The following is a 13177-nucleotide window of genomic DNA, read 5'->3' on the forward strand; positions in this document are numbered from 1 at the left end:
CATACCTGGAGTGGGGCGTTGCACCAAGCACGGGGCACTGCCCTGGGCACAGGTCACTGGGGTGTGGGACAGTGCTCCGGGCACCGGCACCACACCGGGACCCGGTACCGGAGCCAGGCTGGGTGCAGCCACCCCAGTGCCACTGCAGGGCCTCCCCTCCCAGCTGTGCTGGCACCCCGTTCACCCCCTGCCATCACCCCCAGAGCGGGCACTCGCTGCCCTGCACTCTCCAGTGCCACTGGACACCACACTCAGCGCAAGGGACAACTTTAATCCAACATAAAACTTCCCGAAGGTACGAACAGAGCCGGGCGCTGGGCAGGAACACACAGTCCCCTTGGCTTTTAAGACATTTCCCACTTAAAAAAATCCTCTTCCCACCTTACCCACTCGGCCAGTGTGCAGCCAAGCCCCCCCATGCCACCGTGCCAGTGGGCAGGGGGTGCCCGGTGTCTCCCCAAAACCCCGCTGCCTTCCCAAGACCTTCCTAGAGAGTGGAGGGAGAAGCAAAGGAAACACGGAGCAGCTCTGGTTGCTCATTCTGGGGGGGTTTAACAGCACCAGTTGAACGGGAGAAGCGGGATACGGAGCCTGGCACAAACCACACGTGCACAAAAGAATCCAACACGCAGCCCAAAAATCCACCGGGGTAACAGTGACACCTGATGGCAGCGGGGTTGGCAAACCAGGGATGTCCCCCTGTCACCAAACCACGGCAGGGGAGGGGAAGCCAGAACATGCATCAACAAATGGAAACGTTTATAGCCCAGGTAGAAATGGGGGAGAAATCCTGGGTTGAGCTGTCGTTTGTTGGATAAAGAGCAACGAGGGGGGAAAGAAAGGGGTGAAATTCCCAAATTACAAGTGAAGCAGCACAGGTGCTCACTGGGTTGGGGCAATTGAAAAAAAAAAAAATTAAATTGGGATTTTGTAGGTGTCTGTGCACTGACCCACCAACATCATGGGATTTTGTGGGATTTTTGAAAGAGCAAAAACCGACCCTAAAAATCCCATTAATATTCCCATCTGGGGGATGTCTCAGTTTTCCCCACCTGGAAGGGCCAATGGAGCCAGGTGGCTATAAAATCTCCAAATAAAATAATTAAACCCTTTTTATACCTCCTATAAGCTTATAAAATGATCCATATGCTCATCATCTGATGATCCATACGCAAAGAATATCCCCCCCTCTGCATCCCGGCATTTCCGGGATGTTGCTGTGGATTTGGGGTTTTATTTTAATTTTAAATATTAGAGTTATGGGGTTCTTAGGAGATCTGGGGTTTCCAGCTAGAATTGGAGTTTAAAAGTAGGGAAAAGCGAGTGGGTTAGAAAACAGTGGGCTGGGAGACGCACGGGAAAGGCTGGGACTCCCAGAGCTGGGTTGGCCCCTGCGACAGTCCTGCACTGCCCGTTTAGCTTATAAAAAGTAATAAATTAATTAAGGAATATTTGCATCGAGTCCTTTCTGTACACAGAGGTTGGGGCCCAGCTGGGGAAACGCCGCTGCCGGAAAAGCTCCTGCGTCTCTATAAAAATATGAGCATCTTTCAGGGAGTACAAAAAGCCTTCCAGGGGGGCGAAGTGCCGGGGCACAGCCGGCCCGGCCAGGGTCCAGAGTGGCTCCGGGGACATTTTTCTCATGGATTTGCCGCACAGAACGGGGTGCTGGGGATGCTGCAAGGAGCCTGAACCATCCCTGGTGCCTGCATGGGGCTCAGGCGTGCTTGGCCCCGCTCCACACGCCCCGGGGAGCCGGGAGATGAGCCCCTGTTGGCTCCTGGCCCTGTGCTGGCACCTGCCAGTGGCCGGGTGACCCCTGCCCGCAGTTCCGCTGCTGCTGGGAGCCACGGTCCCGGTGCTCACACCCATCCCACCACGGCAAGGAGATGCTGCTGTTGGGCTGCTCCGTGCTGCTGATGGGGTAGGAGCCCTGGCACTCCCACTCGGCCACCGCCGGCTCCTGCTCGTCGCTCTCCGAGCCCTGCACCGCGATCTGCGGCACCGTGCCGGGCTTTGGCTTCGGTGGCAGCTCTGCAGCAGCCGTGCCCTGCCCTTCCTCGCTCTTGCCACCATCTTCACCTCCTGCCGCCGTCTCCTGCTCGTCAAAGCTCACTTCTTGAACCGCCTCTTGCTTCTTGAAGGAGTCCCTGCGCTCCGACAGGTTCAGGCGCCGCATCACCACCATCTCCTGGTCCCGCTCGTGCCGCTCTGCCAGCCGGGAGCTGCCGGGGTGGTACCCGTGCTCCCCGGGGTATGGCAGCGTGTCTCCCTCGGCGATGGCCTCCCCATCCAGCGAGGACATCTCCAGCCCCAGCTTGCGGCCGCTGGTTTTCTTCTCGGCCAGGATGGTGACGATCTTCTCGGCCGACTGGACGCGCTTGAGCAGGGGGGAGCGGGGGCAGTCGGCGCTGCGGGGCCGGGAGCTCTGCCGGACGATGGTGGGGGGGGACAGGGTCTTGCCCTGGAAGGAATGGGGGGTTTTGGGGTACCCGTGGAGCGGAGATGGGGAGCGCTGCGGGGAAGGCGGGCGCTGGGCCGAGGAAGGGGTGCAGGCCAGGGGAGAGGGGGGGATGCTGCTGGTGGATTTGCGTCGTCCCACTTTGTAGCGTGGCCCACCCAGTTTGGGGGCCAGCCCGTGCAGGGAGCTGGGGCGCACGTGGCCGGCGGGTGACGTTGGGGTGCTGGAGGAGGGAGAGGTGCTCTGAGGGGACACAGCATCTGCCGTACAAAGAGAAAAGGTCACTGTAGGGCTGGAGGGACGCAGCCTCCCCGAGGGACACGCAGCATCCTGCCCTGCCCCGAGCCAATATCCCCCCCTGGGGTACCTGAGGGCAGGTCGGGAGCGGGGCTGCGGCACGGCGTGGTGGGACCTGGGGACAGGCTGTGCGTGGGGGACTCCGGGAGGCTCTCGCTGGAGGACAGAGAGTGATGGAGACCGGAGGAGAAGCTGCGGCTGGTGTGCAGGACCGACGACTGCTTGGAGATCTTCTTGAAAAGGGATTTTCTCCTGCTGAGGGGACAGGAATAACTCTGGCTTCTCCTTAAAGATGTTCATCTCAAGTCTGCTGACCTTGTGGCAGCAGGACCAGACCCCACTGGACATCCCAGTATGGCAGATCCAGAGCATCCAACCCAGTGCTGGCAGGACCAGACCCCGATGGACACCCTGATATGGCAGATCCACAGATTCCCCCAGTACCCCACACACTGGGACAAATGCCATTTTATCCCAGTTTTACCTACCTGTCTTGGCCATCCCTTTTCCTGCTCTTTTTACTCCTCCGTGCCATCCTTGTCTTGGAGCTGTTTTTCCTTGCAGGACCGATCTTAATGGAGGTGTTTTCCAGGGCAGTGGTCCGCAGGGCCACTTTATTCCCACTCTGATGGATGGAAAACAAATCTTTGCAGCACCACGTCTGAGCCAGCTCCTGCCTCAGCTGCCAGCAAAGGCAATGATGAATTGATGTCCTGGGAGAGCAGAGTGGCTCTGGTCACCCACCTTCAGCAGCAGCTCCACAACATCCCGATGGACCAAACCCAGCACGGACTCTCCGTTCACGTGTGTGATGAGATCTCCCGCCCTCAGCCCGGCCTCCTGAGCAGGGCTCCCCTCCTCCACGCTCTGCAACACAAACAGAGCGGTTTTATTTGGGTCCCAGCTCCCTCCTGGGGTTTAAAGCACCTCTAGACCCCAGGGCACATACCCAGACCATGTGGTGGACGGTGTAGACGTCGCTGTCGCCCATGTAGACGCGGATGGCTCTCAAGGTGAAGCCGTACTTCTTCCCCGAGCTGTGGATGATGATGGGCGGCCGCAGGCTGGCGATGGCCAGGGAGGAGTCTCGGCTCGGGGAGGAGTCCCGGGAAGAGGGGTTGGACGAGAGGGAGTGAGGGGAGATGGGGCTCATCAGGGCACTGCCACCAAAGTCATCTGCAAGCAGAAGGAGCCACCTCAGTCTGGCAAAGCCATGTGGCAGTGGCCATCCAGCAGGATAAATCACCCAGCACACAGACCTGAGGTGATGATGAGGGACAGGGCTGAGACAGAGGCAGATTTGGGCACACGGCTGCCCAGGGAGGCTCTCTGCCTGTCCGGCACGTCCTTCTGGGTGCTCAGCCGACGGCCCCCGCTGGGCTCCAGGCTCCGCGGAGTCGAGTTCTTGGTGCCGGTGCTGTTGCTCCGCAGGCGGATGCGGTTCAGGCTGACCAGATCGGCTGCACAGAGGGGAGGAGGGAGGGTTTGGGGACGTGGAGAAGCCACCCCATGCCCTGCAGCACCCTGGTTGTCCCCAGAGATCCCCACACTGTGCCCACAGCCTACGCACCGGATAACGCCGACTGCTTCACCGCGCCGCCGGTCCCCGCGTCCGAGTCTCCCACCACAAACTTGGGTCTCTCTGGCTTGGATGCCACACAAGGGCTCTCATCCTCCGAGGAGAAGGCAAACTTGGGCATGGTGTCCAGGCTGAGGGTGCTGGGCAGCGCCGTGGGGCTGCGGCTCCGCTCGTGGCGGGAGGTGGAGCTGCCGGATGTCCAGGAGCGCAGGCTGCGTGGGAAGAGCAGGAGGGCTCAGGACAAGCCACGGTGGGCAAGGCAGATGGCACTGAGCCACTGCAGCACCCCCAGGACACATCCCACTGACCCCTCAGGAATAACACAAACCCTTCAGTGCCATAACAAACCCACGGTGTCAGCACAAACCCTTGGTCCCGGTACAAACCCTCAGTGCTGGTAGAAACCCTTGGTCCTGACACAAACCCTCAGTGTTGGCACAAACTCTTGGTCCTGACACAAACCCTCAGTGTTGGTGCAAACTCTTGGTCCTGACACAGATCCTCAGTGTTGGTGCAAACCCTCAGTGTTGGTAAAAACCCTTGGTCCTGACACAAACCCTCAGTGTTGGCACAAACCCTCAATGTTGGTGCAAACACTTGGTCCTGACACAAACCCTCAGTGTTGGTACAAACTCTTGGTCCCAGCACAAACCCTCAGTGTTGGCACAAACCCTTGGTGCTGGCACAAGCCCTGGGCACTGTCAGGAGCCCACACCAGCAGTGCAGCCCCCCTGGCCACGCACCGGGGCTCGGTGCCCGCTGGCCTGGTCCTGTCCTCATCCCCCGAGTGCCGGTCCCACCGCTCCTCCTTGTCATCGCAGTGACTCCGGTCAGAGGAGGAGAGGCTCAGGGTGGAGTTGACCGCCAGGAATTCTGAGCTGCTGTACACCTGAGAGGGAGAGCAGCCATCAGCAAGGAGCAGAAATTTGGGAGTTTGGGTGCTGTGGTGTCAGCCAAGACGGCGATGCTCGGCACAGCCACGCTGTTTGTGGTGCCAAAGCATTTTGGGTGCTGCAGGAGGGGCTGGAGCACCTTGCTGAAGCGGTGGGAGCAGGAGGAGAACTGCCCGATCTCCACTGATGATTCCTCATCATTGGTTTCTTCATCCTCTGAGTCCAAGTGACGATACCTCTCAGAGCGAGCTGAAAGCAAGAGCCAGAGGGGAAGGGATGTCACCCTGCCTGCAGCACCACATCCTGCCTGCAGCAGGGCCCCAAAGGGTCACAGCCCAGCCCCAAGTCCCAGGGGAGTTTTGGGGGACAAAGCAGGTAAGGGTGAGCAGCCTGGAAAGAGGATTGTATCTGTTTTGTGATTTGGGTTGTAAAGCGACCAGCTTCACCCAGGAGATTTTCATGCCCCGTGGGAGCATCCAAAGTGCAGCTGGGATAATGGATTGGCAGAGGTGGAAGAGGGATGGATTTGGCCTCACTGTCAAAGTAGCTGGTGTCATCCTCCGACTCCAGCTGGGGGATGAACTCAGCCTTCTGCCTCAGCAGCCCGTTCCAGTCCAGATGGAGGAAGAAGGAGTGGTGCTTCACCTCGTGTGCCCCTCCTGCCAGGCAGAGAAACCCATGTCAGGGGCATGGGGCAGGATCCAGGGTGCTCCCACTCCCACCCCAAACAGCACAGTCTGCCCTCCACACAGAGCAAACAGCTTAAAAAAGATGGACAGGAGCCCTGTGCAGCCTCCTCTGAGCACCCTCAGCATGGTAGGACATGCTTTGGACTCAAAGCCATACAAATTTGATGGGAATCAAGGTGCCCCTGAGGGGGCTGCTGTGCTCACCAGTGCCCAGGCGCTCGAGGGGACACTGCCTCAGCAACCGTGTGATCAGGTCCTGGGCATCTGCAGGGAGAGCCTCGTCCCCTTCTGGCCACATAATTTCATCTGCAAGGAAAAAGGAAAAGGGGATTGGGGTGGCTGGAAGGGTTTGGACACTTCTGAGCAACAGGAAAGTCTCCCAGGAGCTGCAGCAGGGGAAGGGCTCTCCCAAAGTGGGAAGTCAAAGCTTGAGGAGCCTCCTCAGTGTGCAGTGAGGGTGACAGGAAGGAGTGGAGCTTCCCACATGTTACAGGATGAGCCTTGGCTGCTGGGAGCACAAACGTGGCACTCACCACTGATGACCTGCCCGAAGAGCTCCTCGGGGGTGTCTCCGAAGAAGGGGACGCAGCCCACCAGGAACTCGTAGAGGATGATGCCCATGGCCCACCAGTCCACGGGCTTCCCATAGCCCTGGATGAGGATGACTTCAGGGGCAATGTACTCCGGAGTGCCACACACCTGTGTGGGAAGCACGGGCTGACACCTCTGCAGTGACCTTTGCAACAAATCCCGGGCTTATCTGGGACCCCAGGGGTGGCAGGTCAGCCACGGAGAGCAAGACCTTGTACCTGCTTGTCCATGAACTCCCGCGTGTCCTTCTCCATGTGCCCTTCGTAGAGGTTCGTGGTCATGTTCATCAGGCCAATCTTTGACAGACCAAAGTCTGTCAGCTTTATGTGGCCCATGGAGGTGATGAGCAAACTGCAGGAGAAGACAGACACCCCACAATGCTGCTGGTTGCTCCTGGGGAGACCTGAGATGGACCGGCCTCACCTCAAGGCCTCTGGTCCTGATTTAACAGCACAGAACCAGTCTCTGGGGAACAAAACCCATTCTGCCCTTCCCTCTTGGCTTTCCCTTCCCCATTGAAAGCCCCACCCTTGCTCAGACCTGACCCACAGGCTCACTTGTCAGGTTTGAGGTCCCGGTGGACGATGCCGTAGTTGTGGAGATACTCCAGGGCAAGAACGGTCTCAGCAAAGTACATCTTGGCCATGTCCACGGGCAGGGGGCCCATGTTCTTCAGCAACGTGGCACAGTCCCCCCCTGTGGGAACACGGGGGGCTCAGGGAAGGCAGCAAGCTCAGCAGGACCAGCAGGCTCCCAGCCAGCCCCTCTGAGCAGCTGATCCCCAGGCATGGGGCACAAATGCTCTCCTAGGTGACCACAGTCACCACCTTCATCAAGGAGATCAGGACCACAAAATCCTGATCTCCCTGTGCTTCCCTCAGCTCCCTGGAGCAAAGCAGAGCAGGAGATGTCCAGGTGATGTCCTTGATGCTCAGGCTTTGATATCCTCCCCTCCTCCCTGCACCATCCAGCCCCAAGCTCTGCTCTCACCTTCCACGTATTCCATGACCATGCAGAGGTGTCGCTTGGTCTCGAAGGAGCAGAACATGCTGACCACGAAGGGGTTCTCAGCGAAGGTGAGGATGTCCCTCTCCACGAACACCTGCTGGATCTGGTTCCTCAGGATGAGGTTCTGCTTGTTGATTTTCTTCAGGGCGAAGCGCTGCCGCGTCTCCCTGTGCCTCACCAGGTACACGGCCCTGGAGGAACGGCTGGACCTCAACACAAATCCTCCAGCACTGACCACCCACACCGTGGGCCATGGACAAAGAAGGGCTTTGGAGTCATTTACAGATGGAGACAACTGATAGAAACTCCCCAACTCACCCGTAAGCCCCGTTGCTGATCAGCTTGATGGTCTCGAAGTCCCCCTCGCAGGGTTTCCTCCGTGGCACGGGGATTGAAGGTTGGCTCTGAGGAACACACAGGTTTTTAAGGAAGGAGGAATTCACCCAGCACCATCATGTACCACCTCCAAAAGCTTCTTTCTGCCAGAGCCCTCTCCAGTCACAAACCCCAAAGCAGAAGCCTGAGATGCTCTGCAGATCAAGAGCCCACTCTGAGCTCTGTCCACTCAAGAAGCCCAGTGAGATCCTCCCCTTGAGTGCATCACCCCTGGGGACAATCCAAAATGAACAGCTCCCAGCCTAGGACAGCTGCCAGGAGCTCTGCTGTGGGGTGAGGTGGGAGGAAGCTGGAGGCAGCAGGTGGGACAGGCAGGTGGGACCACACTCACCTCACAGGTGTCATCATTCTCCGGTGTGATGGTGTTCCCGCTGTCAAAGTGATCCAGCTGCCCCATTTCTGCAGATCACAGGGATGGTTTTCACTTTCCTCATGCTCAACACCCACCAGAGTCACCCCCTGCCCAACCACTCTGCCCCCAAACCCAGAGACCCCGTGGGGATTTGGCCACATGCTTTGCTTGAGATATCCTATGGAGAAATTCAGGTCATGACGTTAAGAGGTTCAACACGAGGTTAAACATTTATATAATTCTTTTTTTTTTTTTTATAGTCATTCCTGCATTCTCCAGGGATTATGATTCCCCCCCAGGGCCATGGATTAAGTGTTTTTGAGCTTAATCTGCTTTGCTGAACGTGTTGGAAGCAATAATAAGGGATGTGGGCTGGCCAGAAGGACTTGGCCATTGTCCTGGTCCTGCTGTGACCTCCCTGCCATGACACCAGCTCAGCCCTGCAGGGCTCCCTGACACCAACCAGTGCTCAATTGTGATCAGCAGTGGCCAAACTGGGAGTCCACACCCTACTGTAGACCTCAGAGTGCCTCCCTACCCTCCAGTGGGTCCTTGACGAGCCCCAGTTGGCTGATGATGTATCTGGGAATATCAGTCTTTATTCCCTGTCCAACTTTGGCATGTCCTTCTGCAGCTTCCAGGAGATGGTAAAACTCCTCTGGGTCGAACTCCTGGATGGGGAAATCCAAGCACAGTTGAGGAGAGAGATTTTGCAAAGTTAAATTTTCACTCCAAGCCTTGCAGGTGACACCTGTGACTGGGGACAGGCCATGGATGCATCATTCCCTCGTCATTCCCCAGGTCAAGGGTGATGGGAAAAAAAAAAAATGCAGCTCTGTAGTGAGTTTGCCTTGGAAGGAAAACTAAGGGAGATAAAAATTTCATCAGGAACCACAGCATAAGGTCACTGCTTTAGAAATTCAGCAAATCAACCAAAAAAACCCAAAAAAACCTCAACAACAACAACAAAAAACAACAACAACAAAAAAAAAACAACCCTGAAAACCACAGAGTCACAGAATGTTTTGGGCTGGAAGGGACCTTAAAGATCAGGGACACCTTCCACCATCCCAGGTTGCTCCAAACCCCATCCAACCTGGCCTTGGACACTTCCAGAGATCCAGGGGCATCCTGGAGGCTTTGCCTCCTCTCTGGGCTGGCACAGACCATGAAAGACAAGACAGAAACTTCCATGTCTCACCAGGCACTCCAGAAGTCGGGCAGGCCTGGAGATGATGATCAGCAGCTTCCTCACCAGCTGATCAATGAACTTCACCTCCTCGCTCTCAGAACGCTCCTGAGCCTGTCGGGAATGGAGACAGAAGCCAGGTGTCTCTTGGTGGCCTCACGAGGTGGCACCAGGCAGGGAACTGCCCCGTACTCACGTCTCGGAGCATCTTCTCCAGTTTCTCCTGCAGCTCCATGAAGTAGCGGGAGGTGATGAGAGCTCCCTGGGACTTGGCCAGGCAGTCCCGGGCCAGCTCGATGATCTGGTGGTGGATGAAGCCCAGCACCCCATCAGCCAGGGGCAGGGTGCTGCTCGGGGAGAAGTTTGTGATGGTGTCCTGCAGGCGCTCCTCCATCTGGGCTGTGGCCTGCAAGGTGGAGAGGATGGTGATGGCCAGGAACACACATCCCCATGCCATGGGTTTGGCCAGGATCTCATCCTACCTCCTGGACTCTGTTTGGCAAGCCAGGATCTCAACCCACCACCTCATGCACTGGATTTTATCAGTCAGGATCTCACCCTACCACCTCCTGCAGTTGATTTGACCATCCAGGATCTCATCCTACCTCCTGGACTGTGTTTGGCAAGCCAGGATCTCACCTACCAACTCCTGTACTGGACTTTTTCAGTCAGGATCTCAACCCTACCACCTCCTGCAGTTGATTTGACCATCCAGGATCTCATCCTACCTCCTGGACTGTGTTTGGCAAGCCAGGATCTCAACCCACCACCTCATGCACTGGGTTTTATCACTTTGGATCTCACCCTACCGCCTCATGCACTGGGTTTTATCACCTCCTGTACTGGATTTTATCAGTCAGGATCTCACCCTACCACCTCCTGCAGTTGATTTGACCATCCAGGATCTCATCCTCCCTCCTGCACTGGCTCTGGCCATCCAGAATCTCATCCCACCACCTCCTGCAGCTCAAATGTCCACGTACACATCAAGGCCCCCCACCTGGGAACCAGCTTCCAACAGCCTGCAAAAGCTCCACCAAAGTCTCCAGAGCCCTCTGCCTGCTTGTGTGGGTAACAAACCACAGGTTTGTTGTGTCTCCAGTGTCCCCAACACCCTCCATGATCTACCCATGCATTCCACACTCCCACAGGGAGGAGAAGGTGCTGCCAGGATGCCATGGAGGCACCAACACGCTCATCCCCAACGTCCTGGCTGTTACCTTTGGGAACCTCTCCTTGTAGACATGGTTCATCATCACCACCTCATTGTCAAACGTTCCACTCGTCCGTCCAGGGCTGCAGGGGGAGGAGAAGGAGGGTTAGGAGGGTCAGGCCATTCACATCTGTGCAAATGGTCACTGCCCCAGGAGAGCAATGTGGTCCCTTCTCGTAATTCCTGGTTCCAAGTGGTGAAAACTCATCCAAGTGGAGCCAGCAGCCTTGGGCCAGCGCTCCCAGCAGCATCCCAGACACTGGAGGTCCCTGGGATGTGGTCTAGGGAGGCTTAACCCTGATCACACAAGTCAGTTGGAAATCCAGAACTGAGAGGTTCTGGATGTTCCATCATCCCCTCGGCTTTGAAGAACGAGTTCATCTTTCCCTTCCTCTGCATCCCACAATTTCTTGCCATCGTTGCCATTTTTGCAGCTCACCAGCAAACAAGAAACCCAACCAAACCTCGTGGTGGACACAGTAACCTTCATTAAACACAGTTTTCCTCCTTCCCTCACCCAACACTGCCCCTCCCAGGGCTCTGCCTGGTGATCCAGTTATGCAAAGCAAGTCACAGGAGCAGCCAGCAACTCATTAACCACTATAAAATAATAAATGTTGTGATTAAAACCAGCCCCAGCCCTGCCCCAGCCTTTGCTGTGCCAACTGCAGAACTGGCATCTCCTGGGTGAAAATCTCACCACCTACAAACCCCTGTCAGATAATTAATCTGATTTTAATGAAATTTCAGCCAGCAACACGCAGGGCTGTGGCTCTGCCTCTGGTAGCAAAGAGGGTCAGGAGATTTTTCAGAGGGGAAAAAAAGGATTTAACCAAATTTAACCAAAAAAAACAATTTAACAAAAAAAAAATAAAATTCAAATTTATACTAATTCAGAGGGACAGGGTTTACATTTCCATTTCAGGGGAGGCTCCCGCCTTCCTCAACAGACACCTGTGTTTCAAAGCAAGCCAGCCTTGTCCTGGGAGCTGTGTCCCACCTGAAGCTGCGGGACCGTGGGCGCAGATAATTCAGATATCTGATATGATAATTCAGATATTCAGATATGATAATTCAGAGGGGCGGAGTTTACATTTTCCATTTCAGGGGAGGTTCCTGCCTTCCTCAACAGACACCTTTGCTTCAAACCAAGCCAGCCTTGTCCTAGAAGCTCTGTCCTACCCGAGGCTGTGGGATCGTGGGTGCAGATAATTCAGATATCTGATATGATAATTCAGAGGGACGGGGTTTACATTTTCCATTTCAGGGGAGGCTCCTGCCTTCCTCAACAGACACCTTTGTTTCAAAGCAAGCCAGCCTTGTCCTGGGAGCTGTGTCCCACCTGAGGCTGCGGGACCGTGGGCGCAGGCAGGGCGAGTGCCTGCCCTCCTCGTCCGTGACGCTCTCCGTACTGCGGAAATGCTTAGAAAGGAAATGCAGCTCGTCGGGGGTGGGCTGGTACGGCAGCTGGTGCAGGCGCTCCTGGGAGGATGAAGATGACTGGGGACAGAGAGAGAGACAGGGAGGAAGGAGATCAGTGATGGGGCTGTGCTTCCTGGAAGTGAGAGAGTCCATGAGGGAAATGTCCCTTTAGGAGGTTGGAAGCACGGACAGGCAGCGTGGGGCGGGTTTGGGGGTGTGCAGTGGGGACAGGAGCAGGCTGGGGAGGTCTGCACTGCTCACTGCCAGCCCAAAATCCTCCATTCTCCCACTCAAAGCTCCACAGAGCCCCATCCCTTGCCAATCCAGCATCCCAGGCAGCTCAGTCCTGTCACACCCAGGGATGCTCTAACCCCAGGATTGCTCTGATATCCTGGGATGCTCTAACCCCAGGAACACTGCAACCCTAGGACACAGTAACTCCCAGGGATGCTCTGAGGCCCAGGGATGCTCTAACCCCAGGGATGTTCCAATGCCTAGGGATGCTCTGATATCCTGGGATACTATAACCCCAAGAACATTGTAACCCCAGGGATGTTCCAATGCCTAGGGATGCTCTGATATCCTGGGATACTATAACCCCAAGAACATTGTAACCCCAGGGATGCTGTAACTCCTAGGGATGCTCTGATATCCTGGGATACTATAACCCCAAGAACATTGTAACCCTAGGATGCTGTAACTCCTAGGGATGCTCTGATATCCTGGGATGCTGTAACCCCAGGAACACTGTAACCATAGGACACAGTAACTCCCACAGATGCTGTGACTCCCAGGGCTGCTCTGATATCCTGGGATGCTGTAACCCCAGGAACACTGTAACTTTAGTAACTCTCAAGGATGCTCTTATGCCCAGGAATGCTTTAATGCCCAGAGATGCTGTAAATGTCAAGGATGTTCCGATGCCCAGGGATGCTGTAACCCCAGGAACACTGTAACCCTAGCACACAGTAACTCCCCAACTTGCTGTAACCCCAGGGATGAAATTAACCCAGAGATGCTCTAATGGGACACCATAACCCGCAGGGGTGCTGCAAGCCCACAGTCAAGTCTTATGACATTTTTAAAA

General features: G+C 56.1%; 1 protein-coding gene across 6 annotated transcripts in view; it reads right to left on the reverse strand.

The window, feature by feature from the left end:
- Positions 1-251: 251 nt before the first annotated feature.
- MAST3 (microtubule associated serine/threonine kinase 3) overlaps positions 252-13177 on the reverse strand; it is a 30031-nt gene continuing 17105 nt past the window's right edge. For 3 of the 6 annotated variants that reach the window (XM_036399602.2, XM_036399600.1, XM_036399603.2), the window contains 22 exons: positions 12011-12168; positions 10676-10751; positions 9652-9861; positions 9468-9569; positions 8805-8937; positions 8246-8313; positions 7837-7922; positions 7501-7709; positions 7068-7206; positions 6729-6861; positions 6453-6618; positions 6124-6225; positions 5767-5889; positions 5370-5479; positions 5081-5226; positions 4329-4549; positions 4018-4218; positions 3708-3934; positions 3503-3625; positions 3247-3383; positions 2829-3013; positions 252-2721 (listed from right to left, as the gene is read on the reverse strand). In XM_036399602.2, coding sequence (XP_036255495.1) covers positions 1718-2721; positions 2829-3013; positions 3247-3383; positions 3503-3625; positions 3708-3934; positions 4018-4218; positions 4329-4549; positions 5081-5226; positions 5370-5479; positions 5767-5889; positions 6124-6225; positions 6453-6618; positions 6729-6861; positions 7068-7206; positions 7501-7709; positions 7837-7922; positions 8246-8313; positions 8805-8937; positions 9468-9569; positions 9652-9861; positions 10676-10751; positions 12011-12168 — 4059 coding nt within the window. In that variant the 3' untranslated portion in view covers positions 252-1717. The remainder of the gene's footprint in view (positions 2722-2828; positions 3014-3246; positions 3384-3502; positions 3626-3707; positions 3935-4017; positions 4219-4328; positions 4550-5080; positions 5227-5369; positions 5480-5766; positions 5890-6123; positions 6226-6452; positions 6619-6728; positions 6862-7067; positions 7207-7500; positions 7710-7836; positions 7923-8245; positions 8314-8804; positions 8938-9467; positions 9570-9651; positions 9862-10675; positions 10752-12010; positions 12169-13177) is intronic. The other 3 variants (XM_054517384.1, XM_036399601.2, XM_036399604.2) reach the window with 2 other exon arrangements.

This window comes from Molothrus ater, chromosome 26, assembly GCF_012460135.2.
Source record: "Molothrus ater isolate BHLD 08-10-18 breed brown headed cowbird chromosome 26, BPBGC_Mater_1.1, whole genome shotgun sequence".
NCBI lineage: Eukaryota > Metazoa > Chordata > Aves > Passeriformes > Icteridae > Molothrus > Molothrus ater.